The 16685-nt window shown below is 53.8% G+C and overlaps 5 protein-coding genes across 5 annotated transcripts; 3 read left to right on the top strand and 2 right to left on the bottom strand.

Annotated features, from left to right (window-relative positions):
- Positions 1-3194: 3194 nt before the first annotated feature.
- E0L32_005542 (uncharacterized protein) lies at positions 3195-4339 on the top strand (the record flags this gene model as incomplete). The annotated part of the gene is made up of 2 exons (XM_031140075.1): positions 3195-3489; positions 3540-4339. The coding sequence occupies 2 exons, from the start codon at positions 3195-3197 to the stop codon at positions 4337-4339; spliced, it is 1095 nt and encodes a 364-aa protein (XP_030996057.1).
- A 1803-nt stretch (positions 4340-6142) lies between these two features.
- On the bottom strand, positions 6143-7059 carry E0L32_005541 (uncharacterized protein; the record flags this gene model as incomplete). Its single annotated transcript, XM_031140074.1, has 2 exons — positions 6143-6523; positions 6592-7059. The coding sequence occupies 2 exons, from the start codon at positions 7057-7059 to the stop codon at positions 6143-6145; spliced, it is 849 nt and encodes a 282-aa protein (XP_030996056.1).
- Positions 7060-7623: 564 nt separating this feature from the next.
- Positions 7624-8328, top strand: E0L32_005540 (uncharacterized protein; the record flags this gene model as incomplete). The annotated part of the gene is made up of 3 exons (XM_031140073.1): positions 7624-7926; positions 8020-8187; positions 8266-8328. The coding sequence occupies 3 exons, from the start codon at positions 7624-7626 to the stop codon at positions 8326-8328; spliced, it is 534 nt and encodes a 177-aa protein (XP_030996055.1).
- Positions 8329-8847: 519 nt separating this feature from the next.
- On the bottom strand, positions 8848-9547 carry E0L32_005539 (uncharacterized protein; the record flags this gene model as incomplete). Its single annotated transcript, XM_031140072.1, has 3 exons — positions 8848-8989; positions 9043-9277; positions 9331-9547. 3 exons carry the CDS (start codon positions 9545-9547, stop codon positions 8848-8850), a joined length of 594 nt encoding a protein of 197 aa, XP_030996054.1.
- A 3995-nt stretch (positions 9548-13542) lies between these two features.
- Positions 13543-16430, top strand: E0L32_005538 (uncharacterized protein; the record flags this gene model as incomplete). The annotated part of the gene is made up of 2 exons (XM_031140071.1): positions 13543-15256; positions 15322-16430. The coding sequence occupies 2 exons, from the start codon at positions 13543-13545 to the stop codon at positions 16428-16430; spliced, it is 2823 nt and encodes a 940-aa protein (XP_030996053.1).
- Between the last annotated feature and the right edge of the window lie 255 nt (positions 16431-16685).

The following is a 16685-nucleotide window of genomic DNA, read 5'->3' as shown; positions in this document are numbered from 1 at the left end:
CAGATAGAGGGGAAGCAGCGGCGGCGGCCTCTTATCCTTCAGGGCAAGACTACGGCGGTGCTCACGGCGATGGGGAGCGGTTGCAACTTTAAGTAGAGCCTGTGAAGCTTGAGCTGGGGCTCTTGTTGGGGGCGACAGGGCTTGAGCGGTGGTCTGCGATAGCGTTGGAGGTAGTGATGAATGGGGTCGTAGGTGGCGCGCTAGCACAGCGCGATAGGGTCTCGAGGGTCTGTGCAACGGTGGAGACGCTACAGCACGACTAAGCCAGGTCGTCTGGCTTACCAACGAGTCGGAATCGAGGATTGGTGTCTTTGGTGTTGTACCGTCAGGAGTAACACGGCAATCTAGTGGCGGTCGCCGAGTCGCTGGCTCGCGATTGGGGTTGCGCGGGTGGTTGCGGTAGTGCGCCGACCAGCAGGGCGGGTGGTCTACGTGGCACAGAGAGCGCACCCAGACAGGCCAGGCGGAACAGACGACGTCGACAGGCTCACAAGACTGCGGGTGTCGCTGCAGGTGGCGTCCTTGGAGTCGGTGACGAGGCGATGCGCCGATGGCGGGTAAGCCCTGGATCGAGGTTCGCACCGCTCCTTTGCGGCAACAGCTGCCAGCCGGGATTCTAGAGACAATGGAAGCTGAGTAATGGAGCATCCAACTCGAAGAGGGCTTTGTCTGGCACCCCTCTTATATCCTAGGATTCAAGTGTCTTGCAAATGGACACGTCCAGTCGGGGTTTTTTCCTCCCGCCTCGAACCAGCTTGCTTGGTGAGGAACAATTCGATACAATGAACGGTTCCCGATCTCAAGCCGGGCTCCGCTGTTTTGTGTGTGAAGCCAGAAGGCCAGTCTGGACTCAAGTATGGCACGTAGCGACTAAGGGCCGGGATGCTTTAAGAGACAGCCACAGGGATATCTGATGTCCAAGTACCGGGGCCGGCTCCACGGGGCTTGCGAGAGAAGCCTGAAACCGAATCGTTCTGGTCTGGGCGGCAACACTCACGCCAATGTCGAGTCAACAGTACCTCTGTATGAACTGCAAGTTTTCGAGTCCCACTGAGCAACAAGGGTGTGAGCAAAAAGCCATAACTGAGTGGCGGCGCGCGCGTAAGTGCAAGGGAGTGCATGTGTGTGTGTGTGTGTGTGTGTGTGTGTGTGTGTGTACGAAAGAAGAAATGTTAGAGCAACAAGGAGCGGGAAAAAGAAAACCGGTATGCTGTCATGATATGCATTCTTGGAATACTGGTGACGTGATACCACTGCTCATCGTTCTCGGGGTCCGTCGTTCGTCCGCTTGTCCTCACTTTGGGCCGGAGACATCCAGAGTATCTACACTCGGTCTGCCCGTTCCGCGTCCCATAGCCTGAAACTTATCCAAAAGGAATGGAAACCCGGCTGATACCAAGTACACAAACTTCAGCACTTGGTACCTCGCAGGCTTCCATTCGATCTATAAATGTCTGTGTCTTGGTGACCCGGGGGACATTGGTCTCACCTGGACGGGGCACACAAGGTGCGGCGGACAGGACGCGGGACAAGAGCCAGCATCACAAACATTGCCGGGCCACAAGAAGGGTGCAGGGTACGGCAGATGAATTGTGGGTGCCATGTATGGGGGATAGGATAACGAAGGAACTGCTGTAAGCTCACTCACCAATAACGTGACCGGTGGGAACAGAGGTCGGTGAGGTTGAGGTTGTATGATATCTGTCCGCGTATCTTGCGGCTGCTCAGGCTCGTCCAGTCTGTGCGTCGTGACTTGGATTATGTCTTTGTGAGACTGTCCGAGTTGACAAGAGAACGTAACTCGAGACAATTAAGATGTTAAGATATCTGTTATGCTCCGACACCTGGGCTAGGCCGAAAGAAATTTGGGCTCTAGCACAGCATTACCACCCTGGGAAAGTGCTTACTGGGTTTAGTTTAGCGGAGTCTGACGGCTGTGCGTTGTACAGTAAGGACTGGAGAGAGTGTTGTTACGAAGATGCGGATGAGAGATGGCCTCTTCGGAGATCGAGAAATTACAACCACAAGAAACTGCACTTGAAACGTGACCAGGCGCCTGAGGATGGGAGAGAAGCCAGCTTACCTTGCATTGAACTGCATGTATCAAACTGGCGAGTGCAACAGCCTGCAGGTCGTGTGGTCAGCAAGGCTCAAACTCGTCATCACGCCTAGTTAGTACCTATTACTACAGGGAAAAAGAAAAACGAACCAGTGATGAGCAGTCAGCAACCTTGCTGGACACCTAAACTACCTCTTTGTATGTAACAAAGTCTGTCAACCTGACTCGAACACGCCCAACAGACTACAAATGCACCCTCCGTGCTAGAAACGACATGAATATTCAACCAGCTCGCCACCTACTTTTGCTGCACGTATGCCCGAACGAACGAAACACGATTGAGAAGCCCCTCGACTTGTCGACGGCAGCTGCACTCTTGCCCTTAGCTTCCCCCTGGCATCGGGAAGTGGAGGGCCAAGCAGGTGATCTTGCCAATTGAAATGTCGGTGGCCCGGGTCACATCCGGAGATTGTCTCGACTACATTCGATCTACTATCGCGACACGGTCCGCGGCACAGCACCCGCTAGATCGAGACCTCGAGGCGCTTCCTATGCAGAGTGCATGCAGAGTGATAGTGCGGTGCGGCAGCCCGTGTTGCAGCAAGTCTCACCGTCCGTTCTGCCGAATGATAGAGTCGAGCAATTTCTTCTCGACTGCATGACGCAGAGCAGCCTTGCGTCCGTCACAACCCAAAGTCTGTGTGATTGGATACGTCCCCAGGCGCGCGCTACAGTTATATAAAGTCTGCATATGACCAGCATCATATCAGCTGGCTGACGGTGGTGAGATTTGGAGGAGATCGACTCATCACATCCTCATACAGCGATCGACTCTACGTCGAGATGCGCAGCCGTTCAGGTTCCTAGGCCAGTGGAACGGACAGTCTTGATCCACTGTTGCACACGACAGATACTACCGAGGCCATACAGACCCCCGCGCCCAACTCCGTCGACTCGTACGGCGTACGGAGTAGGGGCCCGAGGAAACGGCCCCCTTGCCTAGACTGACGACTCGACCCCATTGTCCTGGCTCGCTTATGAAAGTTAGCCCATACGGACCTTGCAAACTTGAGCAAAATCACACCCCCAGCACTCTCTCTCTCTCTCCATCCTCCAAAAAGCAGAGGCAATCAGCATGGAACCCCGCCCCCCCAGCACTCGGCCGATCGATCTCCTTGCAGGTCGTGAGGATATCCAGTTCTTACACCCAGGATACCCTCACCCAACTAATCTCCTTCTCAAACTCCCACGACTCGATCAAGCTGAGCCTACAGAATTCGGTGTCCATCATGCAACAGCTCTACTCGCCTGTCAGCTCATCGCTGCAAATCAGTTCACTGGCTATCTTATAGATGAGCACCAAGAGCCTGTCACCCAAGATGTTGTTGTTCTATTAGGTCGGAAATACTTCTTTGTTGTGAATGGCGACGGTCAGTATTTCTATGCTATTCTCATTCTCTCCAAGCTAATAATAATCTAGATCAATATCCAGTCGTACCAAGTTTCAACGACTGGCAATTCCCCCACGACAACCAACCAAGCTGGCCACCGATCCCAAGTACACCTATAGCCACAGATGCGTGCTGTATCACTGCAAACTTGCATGCTTTGGAAAAGGCTTATATCATTCCAAGAGAGGCCCAGCCATGGTATTCAGAGAATGGAATGATGGCCTACTCAACGACAGTCTTGGGCATTGATGATCCAGACAATCTTCTCCCCATGCGCTCTGACATCCATTGCATCTTTGATGATCGATGGTTTGTTATTGTCCCTAAGCATAACGACTATCGGGTTTATTGTATCGACAGGCGAGCTGGAGCTCTTGACATCCATAATATCCCACTTCAAGGCTTACGGGGAAATATACGACCACTTCTCCTGGCTCGGTTTGCATGGGCTATACTTCTACAAGTCAAATTATTCATTACATTAGGCCATACTCGAAAGGTGAAAATCTTCAATCATTCAGACTGCAAGTGGGAGACATTGGAAATGTCAGGGGTGGACTTACGCGCCCGATACAGCGGTGGAGGATCAAAAGCTTCAAGCCCGGCAGCCACTCGATCGAAGAGACCTTACCAAGCTACAACTATGGACAGGGATGACTGGGATAGGGATGACTGGGATACAGTATCAAATGAGAGACGTATCCAAAACTGGATTGGCGAGACAGCAGTAGAGCAAGAACTAGAAGCCTCTGTCTCAGAGTTGGTACGAGGGGTTTACCCGGTCGAGAAGACCCGGCTGGCTTCCGACAGCAGAATTATCATCGACTAGTTGAGATGGGTAGGAGACAATATCATAAAAGGACCACCGCGAACTTGTCGTGTGGATCTGCTCCAGAGCTACGGTTCCTTGCTCCTTCGGTGGTAGAATCCTGCTCCTCTCAAGCAGACAGGAGTCTTTTATGGGCAAAAAGAATATGCATCATGTTCAGCTTCCCACGCGGAGAGCGCGCTAACTGGAGGCATCGGGAACGAGTGACAGGAGGTGCCAAACTCGAAGGGGTTTAGCGATGCAGCAGGGATGCTTCACCTTTACCGTTGTGTGAGTAGTGCAACGAAGCTGTATTTGCCGGCCTCGTTTCGGCTAGATCTGTGGAAGTACGCACACGGCCCGGTCGGCTGCTGCCTAGATAAGTTTCTGCCATCCCTCTCTGAGCAGACTTAGAGAGAGAGAGAGAAAACAAGCAGGCTTGGTGATTCGTTGTCCCGTATAAGTCGTCAATGTCCCGTGTAAGTGAGTTCGCTGTTAGTGCCCTTGTCTGCGGGTCGTTTCCCATCCCACATGATACCCGACGGCTGCGACCAGACCGGAGACCACAGACTCCACCCTTCCTTGTACGGCCGGGACCCGTCCGATCTCAGGCTGTGGTTCGGACATGCACGACGCCCTGTTTGGAAATGGGGAGCGGCTCAAAGAAGGACGGGAGGGGCGGGGCAAGGTTTCGCTCAATGCAAAAGTCGACAACAAGGACTGGGGGGCGGCTGACGATCCGGGAACTGCAGCCGGTGGCGAGACGACGTTTCACGCCTTCGTAATGAACCCGAGAGAAAACTCTTTACCTGTCATCTGCCTGCCAAGGGGAAGGAGTAGTTTTTTTTCGCATACGCCTTTGCCATTTGTCCGGCTGGTAGGCTTTGACGAGACTCCTCTCGGGTCGACCAGTCTTCGGCAACACAAGGACATAGAGACAGATAGGTCGGACGACGGCATGTCCCGTGTAGATCGCCTACACCGAGTCATAAATCATTCCCAACTATGACCGCTTTGGGCATCAAGGCCATTTCAGGCCCGACCGTCGAGCCACAAAAGACGATAGCACCCGCGGACCGCTGGCTTGGAAATCTCAAACATCCAGCGCCAGGTTTTGGCTCTTTATCCGAGGGGGAAAAGGGACGGCGCGGGACCTCTCCCGCTCACCTAGATTAGGTCACCACCTTTGGGACGACAAAGATCTTGCGAAGACGACCGGTATATAACGGTGCTTGATTTTGTATTCTGCCTATGACGATGTTGCCTATGGCGATGTCCTGGACGCGTGAAGGTTAGGTGGCCCTTTCTCTCGATCGACACAACACCTTCACGTCCAACGGTTAGAAAGATATCGTGCAATTGCACGGTGGCTCTGGCGAGGCCAGCGGCGCACCTAAACCTACCGGGCCGAATGCAGTAAAATGAGCTGAATCGTTCCAGCCCGGCCTCGCCGTAGGCGGGATGAACCTGGCCACAAAGAGCCACGGCCGAGTTTCCTCTGAATAGCCTCCATATCCATCATGGTCCTGTACAATATGTAATACGTGACCAAGGATGTCTACCAGGGTTCGGCATCAGTGTTGAAGGGCTTCTCAGTATGGGGTCTAGACGCATCCCTAAGTCAAGGGATCCATGGGTCTGTCCGTGAATGCTTCCATAGTCCCAAGGACCTGCGCGATCCAAGTCCCGATCTCACTCCACCTGGCTTATCCGTTATAGCACCGATGCATAGATAAAGAGCAGTCGTGATCACTACTTAGGGTTCAAGAGGCTGACGATGAGATCAGTGCAGAGCATGGGCATTAGGGCCCATATCTTAGGCACTCAACGACCACGCGCAGAGTCACACTCAGCTGCAAGATGTCCCGTCTTGTGGCAGCGGTGGCATGTAATGTTGGCCTTCCAAGAGTCTGGTTTTTGGGGGGTTGCTGACGAGATCGACGTCAATTGGTTCAGTTTGACCTCCTTCTTTCGCCGCTTGTTCGCGAACTCTTGTGCTTTGCTTTTCTCAACGTTTCGTCTTCTGGAAGTGGCAGACCTCGCTCGACCGCGGTCTTCCGCCGAGGCAGTAAATTTTCGTCCACGTATCTCTCCATCTCTCGTTGCCGGAGACGATAGACCGGACGCATTTTCGTCCTCGTCCTCATCTTCGTTATCCGAGGCGGACATGCCGCTCGAAGAGTCGACAGATTCATCAAGCGCCTGCTATATGATTAGCATAAATGTTGCGCCAAAAGAGGGGACGAGTCCAAAGAAGTCAAGGGTAGACATACCTTGCGTGACCTCTTCTTCATATTGAACCGACGGAACTTGGTTTCGGCGGCAGCTCTAGTCTCCGATGCATCCAGAGGGCTCTCGTCTTCCGCCCCTTTAGAATCAATCTGGGAGAACCCGACTTGCACGATATTCAGCGGCGCTTGGATGGCTTTGCCTGACTTTGTGGTCGGGGTCGGAACTTGCAGAACCCAGTGCGAGTCTCCCAATTCTGCCGCCCGCCTCTCAACGGCTGCCTGCTTAGCCTTTTCTTCCTCCTCCCGCGCAGCTTGCAGTGCCTTTTGATCAATGACCGGTGTCACAGGCTGGCTCTTTGTTGCCGAATGCGAGGTCTTGCGTCTCTTTGCTGACTGGTCCTCGCTTGCTTGAGGGGTTGAAGGGGAGCTAGATGCCGATGAAGCTCCTCGTTGCATGAACTTCATCGACAGAAGCCGAGAAGATATTGTTTTGGGTGTTTGCGCACTCATGGTGGAGAGCTTGTAACGAGACCGGGATAGGTAAATAGAGAGGGAAAGAATGGCCTTCTTTCATCTACTCTTGCCCAGTTTCAATCCGATCTACACGAGTAGGTCGGCACTTAGGCAGATATTCTCCACTACTGAAAAGAGAATCTTGCTTCAGGTAGCAGAAGTCGTCGCGCCGGTTCCTAGGTCGTCGAAAGGACCGAGGAGGATCTAAGAAGAGGCTCGAAAGAATGTCGGGTGGTTTTGTTCGTGTCAAAGCCCAGCCTTAAAGACCCCTAAAATTTGTTGATAGGTGGGTGCACTGAGAGCACAGCGTAAAGAAGTTGAACGCCATCATAATGCTCTTTATCGCGTGTATTCAGTCTGGTCCGTGCGATCTGGACTGTTATCGGAGTGTGGAGCTCCCTTTCCAGTTCAGCCAGTCCAGTGCCGCCAATTGACCATTAGCTCCTTCTACCGAAGAACAGCCGTCCCAAATCTCCAACCTCGACGTCCAGCAAAGGGCACATCGGCCTTCAATCCGCGATAACCCAATCTCTCCAGATCGCACCACCACCAGTCGCCACGATGATGTCCGCTACAAGACTGCGCGCGGCCTACCGGCTGCCGCAGCAGCTGCGCCTGGCACAGCGCTCGTTCGCCACCACCGGTCGCCAATTGGAGCAGCAGAGCACCACCGTGCCGGCCGAGTCCAACTCGCCCAGGAACCCCGACAACGCCCCCGGTGCCGCCGTCGCCGACCCGGCCGCCCAGCCCCCCGCACACATCGACCAGGCTCCCAACCGTGCCGGCATCTGGGCCAGGAGCCAGCAGCCTCGCGACAAGGCCATGACCGGCCCGCGCTTCGAGCAGACCGACTTCAGCCTACAGGTGAGGACCAGCTCGAGACGGCCCTGGGGGGGTGACATTCTTGAGAGGCAAAAGAGAAACAGGAATTTGCTGACAAGGAGGATCTTTGGATAGCCGCAACCCTGGTCTGCCATGGAGCTGGTACACAAGCAGCCTGTCCGATGGACTCACGACCGCATCGTTGCCTGCGATGGCGGTGGCGGCCCTGCCGGCCATCCTCGTATCTTTATCAACACTGACAAGCCCGAGATTGCCACCTGCGGCTACTGTGGTCTGCCATTTGTGAGTTCTCAATCCTATAATCGGTCGCAATCTGTGAGGTATTGAGATGGACACACTTCTAACAATCAGTGTTTTCAGGCGAACGAGCATCACCGAAAACACCTCGAATCACTACCCCAGACCTCGTATCCCTTGTCATAGACATCAGGCTGCGCAGGTCGATGGAGGGCGGATGTTACCAATTATTGTACATAAAACAATACAGTCAATGGATTTGTGATTGATCAGGCCAAAGGCTTTTGCCCTTGTAATGGAACTCAAACTTCGGCATGTTGGCATGTTGGCAAGTTGGAATAACTCTCGTGGCCTACAAGCACCCTCAAAGCAGTGGTGCAGCTGGCTATGAAATCAAAAGCATCAAGATTGCGCATCTATTGACCAGTCTAGGCCGCCGAACCACCCTCCGTTTCCTTATTTTGGCCTAATGCAATACTCGGCATTTGGATTCAAGGTTCATCGCCTTGTCAGTTGGTTTCAACACATCTTCGACTGCTCAGCCGAACAGAAATCAGATTTCGGTCTCAAATCCGCCAAGAACCAGCTTGGAAACTCTCAAAATTGTGCAGAATCATGTCCCTCCCATCAAAATGACGCAGACAACCCCTTGAATAGCCACACGATGTTCGCCTGATGCCAGCACTAGGCGTCAACTCTCTCTTCTCAGTCGATGGCGACGATTTTCGCAAATATTGGACCTGGGTGGTAGTGGGTCATCGAATTTTCCTCCTGTAAAACGAGTGGCAAGCTAAGCTGAGGATAGGCATAGGTCGAGAACCAGCTGTAGGGACTATTCGGCTCGATGCTGGTCTTGTTGTCAGTCTCGAAATCCCCTAGCCTGTACGTACACACACTTACGAAGTGTCCTTGTAATGGTGGGACATTGCCAGGCTGAAATTATTGGCCCCAGCCAGCCATTTGAGTGCCATCTCGAAGTATACGGGAGTGTCCCTTAGGCAGGGAATGTAAGCCTTGGGGTCGAATGTGTTTTGCGCTCCGGGTTCCGTGGTGACACCGTCCCAAGACCACGAATATGCGCAGCTGCACGCTGTCACGTTATTGTCCTTGGTCGAATTTGGGTCGAACCAATCAACTTGGGTGCTGCTGTTAGTCGAGGACCTCTTTACTATGGCTCAGCCTGCTCACATTTGACCTGGCACGAGTACAGGGCGTCGGGGTTCGGTCGGGTACAGTCAAAGCAGATATCTCTCAGTTCATATGGGAGAAAGTCGAACTGAGACTGGTCGACCGCCAGCATGCCCAAGCCGCGCCGCTGCGTGGACGATCCGGGGTGCCGACCCTCTGGCCTGGCGGCCACAAGGGGCAACAGCACGGCTGAGAGAAAAACGGTACCGAGCATCATTTTCCAGTACGGCTAGCTGAATTCAAATGTAGAATATCTGGAGGAGTTGGGCGCTTGTGTGTAGCTGGCGTCCGAAGGCTTTGACAATGAACAGTGTCTGGCTGAAGAGAATGAGGTGGGCAACTCATGCGATCGCTCCCCAAACCTTCCCCGTGCACCTTTATACACAGTTTGCTTGCTTTGACTTGTCGTGCTGATGGCGAGAGTACCAGCCAAGAGAATATCAAGGAAGGTTGTTGTACCTTATTTGGTTGTGCAACTTGTGAGTGATGCCATCATATCCGGTGAACACCAGTGCCTCTTCTGGCTTTTCCTGTAGCGAAGAATGACGACGAGATCGAGCAGCAGGAAGCCGTTCAAGAGTGACCCTGCCTATGAGAAGCATGATCTTGGATACGAAAGGAAACTGGCAGAGGGACGGGGAACACGGGCATGCTTGTGTTATGTTGGTGCAACATTGAACCTGCCCGTATGAGTAAATAAGGGAAGCACAGTTACCTCTTTGTGGACTTTTTGGGGCAAGTGGCAACCACGGACCGCCTTGGTACCTACCCCCTTGGGTAGTAGGTATCTCAGGGACGTACCCAGTTAGAAGAATCTTGATGATGATGTTTTTGTGCTGCTTGCTGCGGTGTCCCAAGTCTGACGAACATGCGCTTCGTGGAAGGTTCCCTCGTGGCTCAATGCTGCCGCCGACCTTGGAACCTTGCTCATGGCTGATCCGATTACATGGCGACGCATACTTTGGATCCATGTAGTAATGTCCTGCGATTTGCTGTTCGATTACGTCCGCAAATGAACTTTCACAATGTCCGCTCTCTTCCGACATCTAAGTGGCAGAGGGGCAAGCACGCTCCGACCTGCCGACTTCACATCTGGCCCAGCCAAAAGGAAGCTTCGAGATTGGTGGTCACTTTGGGCTACCCTAGGTGCTAGACTTCCAGTTGCCCGAAAGTCCATACAGGCAGTGTGCTTTCAGGAGGGAGCATTGCCTACTCCCTGAACGTGGACAGAGGGCAGATCTTCTGGTGAAGGCATGTGTTTAGCTCTGGGAAGGCTTCAACCCGCTCCAGATCAAAATAACACTGAGCTAGGAGCATCGAAAAGCTGGCCTGGACTCTCTGCCGGCTTGTGTTTCCTGCCTCGCCTGTCTCGGGACCCTGCATACGACACAGCCTCTGTTCATCGCACAGGCGCGTGGCATAGGCCAGCTGAGGCTTCACATCGCACAGCCCAACCCCGTTCTCCAGCCTCCAGCTTGTTTACCCTGCCGGACAGAAGCGGGCGTTCTTATCTCGGCATATGTTTCCCAGAAGCTAGAGGAGGGAATTTCTCCCGACGTCCAGAAATCACCAAGTGTCTCAGCCCGTTTCCTTTTCGTTGAGCTACGTCGGAGCGGAAGCCCGCAGTTGGGTTCTCGTGTTGCTAGTAGATCTGTCCAAAACAGCCTCAAACAGAACTTTGCTCACCATGTTCGACCCTTTCGTTAGGCTTTAGGTTGGGGTACAGACTTGTACAATATGCAGTACGCCACAAACCTTCGCCCATGTGCTGATGCCAACGGCGTGGTTCACCGGGAGCCCTTATGTATGTCTACAGGATGATTCCTTCTCTGAGTAAGGGCCCTTGCGTCTGCAAGTCTGCAAAACTGGTATTCCTCGCTTATAATAATAGCAACAGTAGAATCGGTGACGTGCAGCTCGACCCGAGGATCCCAGATTGGTATGTGCAACAACACTCTCAAGCTGAAGTGCTTGAATACCTAATATCCCTAGAGGAGGTGACATCGTGGCGCATTGCTGGAGGTATGCCAATATTCGCAATAGAGAAGTATCATTTATTGTTTGCTCCAAATTGGCTTGGGGGCGGACTGGAGGATATCCTAGAGCCATTCCAAGTCTTCTACACAAGTAGCAGTTCTTCGAGCATAACACTAAGCGGCATCTGCATGGACGCACCGCAGTGTAGTCAACACTGGACAGCGCAGCACACTCATTTCTGTAAAAAGATAGAAGGGGTTTCTTTTAACTGACAACGAGTAAAGCTCGTTGGGATAGGCCTGGCCTCACATATATCCTACCCTAGTTAATTCCCATTTGAACACCAACGAGCTGCGAATCTCAAAGGCAAAGAACATATTTAACCCTGTGATATTAAAGAGGGCTCGCTTGGATCTCCTGGAGACTGATCTCATTTGGACGCAGCGTTGATCGATGGCACTTGTACTAGCCTCTTTGTTCTTGTTTCCCCTTTAATCTGACGGCAGGACGTTTTGGTGGCAAGCTACGTCCGGGCAAATAGATAAATAGAAGTCCATTTGCAGCAACCAAATTCAGACTACAAACGCCGCAAGCTAGGTAGCTCGACTGTTCCTATGGTGGCCTACGAGACAAACATATTTAATTTTCTATTCTCGGGACACGGCGGGGGAAACAAAGGCTCCTCCCTGGGCGAGATCTCCAGGATCGTCGACTGGCAAGGAATCCTGTCCCTCGGTCTGAAGATCCGACTGTGCGCACTCATACGTTCTTTGTAGCTATGCACTTGTTCATTTCCTGTCCTGGCCGTGTGTGGAGTGATAGTCTCCTTGCCTGCACTTCTCTGCGTTCTCGATGCAAAGCAACGCAATAAGTTGACTAAGCCAGCTTCTATTATTAGAGACGACATGCCATGCCATTCCCGTCAAGACAATCAAACCCCACCTCTCCAGCTGACTTGTGCACGGAGACAAATTCCCCACAAGGAGCAAGCCACTACTACAAGTACAAGTAGTACCAAGTCAAGATGGATGTGAAGATAAAGGAGCTCATTTTGATGGAGTAAACTGGCCGGATCGAGACCCGAGCTTTCTACATCTGGGCACTGGGGGGCACTCTAGGTACCTAGGTACCTTGAACCTGGAAGAAGTCGGGTACCGCTAGTTACATTATCGGCAGCGAGACACGACAAAGGGACAACACTGGAATCGCTTGACCGGGGGATATTTTGGAAATGTGACCCTGGGACCTCGCTCATGCTCCTCCGTAAGCTCCAAGATTGAGCTACCCCACCTTTTCCACTTCTCCAGGGCATACCTAAAGCCAGCTAAGGTGCGAACCGGCGCCGCCGCCATTGACCAGCTGAGTCTGCCTCGAACGTTCTCTGCAGTCTCAGTAGCTCCCCATCGATGACCGGGGCATTTTTTCTTATGTAGGAAAGTAATAGAAGGGACTGTAGAGGCATAGTCCTATCATAGATCCTCAAGTTCTAGTAGTTCCTGAACTGGGCTGAGGTGAAGAGGGCGCATCATCAAAGCTCTAGGTGGCTTGTTTGCAAAAGGGAGTCTAGTACATGCTTATCAACGGCCGTCTTGGTGCGGATCTGCATCCCCGTGTATTCGTCCATTGCCGTCCTGCGGTCAAATCGCTGCAGAGAGCTTCTATGCAAGATTCTGTGCAAGATACCTATGTAGGTAAAATTGCCATATTTCCCCCCTGCACCTCAAATGCTCAGTATTCAAAGGTACCTCTTGCAGTTCATCATTTCATCGTGCAGCCGCTCTGGTGGCATGCACCCGACTGTTCATGCGCAGCCTTGACTGCATTGGACACTAATAAAAGGAACAAGCAAGTGCTAGGCTAGCTGGAGACGTGGATCTCTTGGGATTCAGCAACCGAGACCGCTGAGGAGTCGCGCTCGAAAAAAGAGGGCGCCTAAACTACACAGCCCCTCCCGAAGCTTCACTGGCGGCAGCGATCCCTGCAACCTGCGAGGAGGGGAAAAGGCGCAGACACACCCAGTCCAGCAGCAAAGCGCGCGTTGGCCGAGTTGTTGCAGGGCTTCCCGAGCAACCTGGAAGATAGACTGTCATTTCGCTCTGCTTATCCCGCCTTGAAACTCACGTCTTACACCTCGTCACTCCAGTCTGTGCCGCCACCTTCCACCGAGCGAGCAAGTCTCTGAGACGACCCATCACGCCTCCGGATCGGAGCTTGTCCCAGTCCTCCTTGCTAATAATGCCTTTCGGTCGCACTGGCAGACAGAACAACCGCTCTCAACACGCTCTGGTTGAGCCAACCTCTGGCGGTTCTGGTTCTGGTGCTGCTGGCTCTCCAGTTGTTGCACCCACAAGCAACCTCCCTGCAGCCTCGCCAAACACATACAGTCCCAACGAATCCTTTGACTCAAGACCTAGTCAACAACAACAACAGCAGCAGCAGCAGCAGCAGCCGGCGCCGCTCCATCATCAACAGCAACAGCAACAACAACACCAGGCGCCGCTGCCGCCTCCGCAGTCTCAGAACCCGCCTTCATTTTCCAACGAGGGATCTGGGGTCGACGACCGTGATCCTCAACAGCTGCATTCCGCCGGCACCACACCGCCCGCCTTTGATGCCAGACAACAGCAGCAGCTCCACCAACAAAGAGCCCACGACTTTGCCGACCAAGTCTCGCGATCCCAATCCCAGCGCTACCCTCAGATCCCCTCCCTGCAGGGACAGCAGCAGTACGGTCCAGCTTCGAGTTCGTACGACGACCTAGCGACCACCCTCAACGCCAACCAACAGGCGCTCAACCAGGGCCACCCGCTGCCTCCTCCTCCTGTTCAGCAGCATCAGCAATATCCCGTCGCTGCTCCCGAATCTCGACGCTCCACTCGGAAGCTCATTAAGAATATTCTGAGTGGCTCTTCGGGCAGTAAGAGCGGAGGAGGGTACTCGCAGCAGCCGCCGCCTCCCCAGAATTCGTACGATAACACCTCTGGTCTGGCACGCCGACCGTCGAAACGCATAAGCACACAGCAGCCTCCCGCGATCCGGACTGGTCCATCACAGGTCTCACTCGAGGAACACCCTGGTGACTGGCAGGTCCAAGGCCAGCACACGCAGCCATCCCCACTTCAAGGCGTAGGAGAATACACAGATCCATACTCCATCACCCTATCTAACGAAGACCTATACTTGCAGAATCAAAATCCCCAGGCAGCGCAGCATCCATCGATCCGCCCGGTCCCCGGTGACGTGGAGGGAGGAGTGGCTTACGGACCAGACGACGTAGGTGCCGCCTACCGCAGGCCTGCCCCCCCTCAGATTCAGGGCCGGTCCTCGCCATCAGAGCAGCCCCAGAGCCCGTACAGCCAGGGCGGCTCGTACGATTCTACGCAACACCAATACCCCTTCCACACGGTGCAGCAACAGTACCAGGGAGGTGGGCAACAAGTTTTGAATACCCACCTGGGAGCCAACCCTCAGCATCCCAATCCCGAGACTGTGTCACAGCTGTCGCATGAGTCGCCTGCCACCGACACTGACCAGCAGTCGACTCACAAGTTCCCAACGGGAGAGAACCCGCCCCCAGGCACCTTCGGTGCTCCAGGCCAGAGTCAGGAACACCAAACGGCCAATCCAGACAACGCACATCTGCAGCAACAGACCATGGCCCCTCCACCAGGAGGCCCGGGATCTCGACGACCGCAAGAGGCCGATAAAAGCATGCGAGGCCAGGTTGAGCCTCCGGTGGGCCCGCCTCCAGGTTACCGTCACAGCCAAGCCTCCAACTTAAACCCCAATGCCCCCCCGCCAAGCGCAGCGGGTGCGAACCCCAGCTACAGACACAGCACCGCTCAGGATCGTCAATATGAGGGGATACAGCCTGAGGGGCGCAACAGCCCGCAGCCCCCAATTTCAAACCCGGATGCGCAAGACCCGGAGAAAGCATTGAAAGAATTAGGTATGTCAAGGCGACTGCAAGGCGTTATTATCACCAGAAGGCTAACATGGCATGTCTTGGCACAGTCGTTAAATATAAAAACGTCAAGAGGCTCTATTTCGATGGCAAGAGTCAAATCGAGCAGCTCAATGGCCAGGTTGAGCAGTTGCAGAACGCTGTTGCAAATCAGCGAATGTCTCAGTCGCGGACTTCACTCGACGACAACGAGTACTCTACTCGGTTCAACCGCCTCAATGGCGCAATCAATAATCTGTCGTTCAATATTCGCAAGGACTGGGCGTCTCTGCCGCCGTGGCTCGAGCCTTATGTCAGTGCGGAAGCGTTGAGGACCGGCAAGCAGGAGATGACGGCTGTCGGGCGCGCCGTGATTACTCGATGGGTGGTTGAGGAGATCTTCAATCAATCTTTTCATCCCGGACTAGATCCCGAACTCAGTCGACAGCTGAAGGACATCGAGCATAACATCCGCAGGTTCTCTTACAAGATGAACAGCCAGGAAGAATTCGATGCCCTAACGACAAAGATCGTGGGATGGAGGATGGCCACACTCGAAGGACTGCAGCCCGTTCTCAACTCACCAGAGAGCGCGGAGCACCGGTCCGATTTCATACGCAAGGCTACCACCAACCTGACGGCTGGTCTGTTTCAATTCCTCAAGGATCCACCACCCCCGGGCGTGGATGGCAGTGCGTCCATGATCGTAGAGCTAGCGGTAGGCCTCGCAGCCAACCTACCACTTGAGAGTCGCGATGTGGCGATCGTCTATCCGCTACCACTAGACAACATCCAACCAGCCCTGATGGAGGTTGAGAAGGTCGGGCTGCCGCCTCTAGAGATGCAGAACCCGGAGAGCGACGACAGCGGCGAGGAAGATGGCGGCAAGGAAGCCGAGAAGAAGGGCAGCGGCGGCAAGGACCGCAAGAGCGACAAGAACCGAAGCGGTACGTCAGCGAAACTAATACGCCGCGCCGGCCCGCCGGACGCCTCCAAACGGGGCCAGAAGGGTGGCAGCGCACCGGCTTCTCAACTCGTTTCCACTTCGTCTGCTGACACATCGACTTCTCCAGGACTGCCTCCCAAGGATGCCGGAAAGGTGCGGTTCGCAGGTTTTGTCGCCGTGGAGGTTCGCGGCAGGCAGGTGCTGCTCAAGGCGCCTGTGTGGACCCTGAGCTGATTTGGGATTTGGAGGGAAGGGGATGTTTCTCTTGGAAAGAAAGGAAAATGCAGGCGGTTCTTATGTAGTTGCAGATGAGAGGGATCCTCAGAACGGTAGCTCAGAGCCTGAGGATATGTTCTGAAGAACAGGCTTAACGATACCCGGTCTTACAGAGTTTGTTGGAAGAAGCAAGTCTCTCCCCGTCTTCTATTGCTCATACGTATTATATCCACAAAAGGTGCACGCGAACGGGTAGTCCCCCTGTCTGGAGGG

This window comes from Thyridium curvatum (genome assembly GCF_004353045.1).
Source record: "Thyridium curvatum strain D216 chromosome Unknown NODE_29_length_410198_cov_82.451705, whole genome shotgun sequence".
Lineage (NCBI taxonomy): Eukaryota > Fungi > Ascomycota > Sordariomycetes > Thyridiales > Thyridiaceae > Thyridium > Thyridium curvatum.
This window is presented reverse-complemented; position numbering and strand designations above follow the sequence as displayed.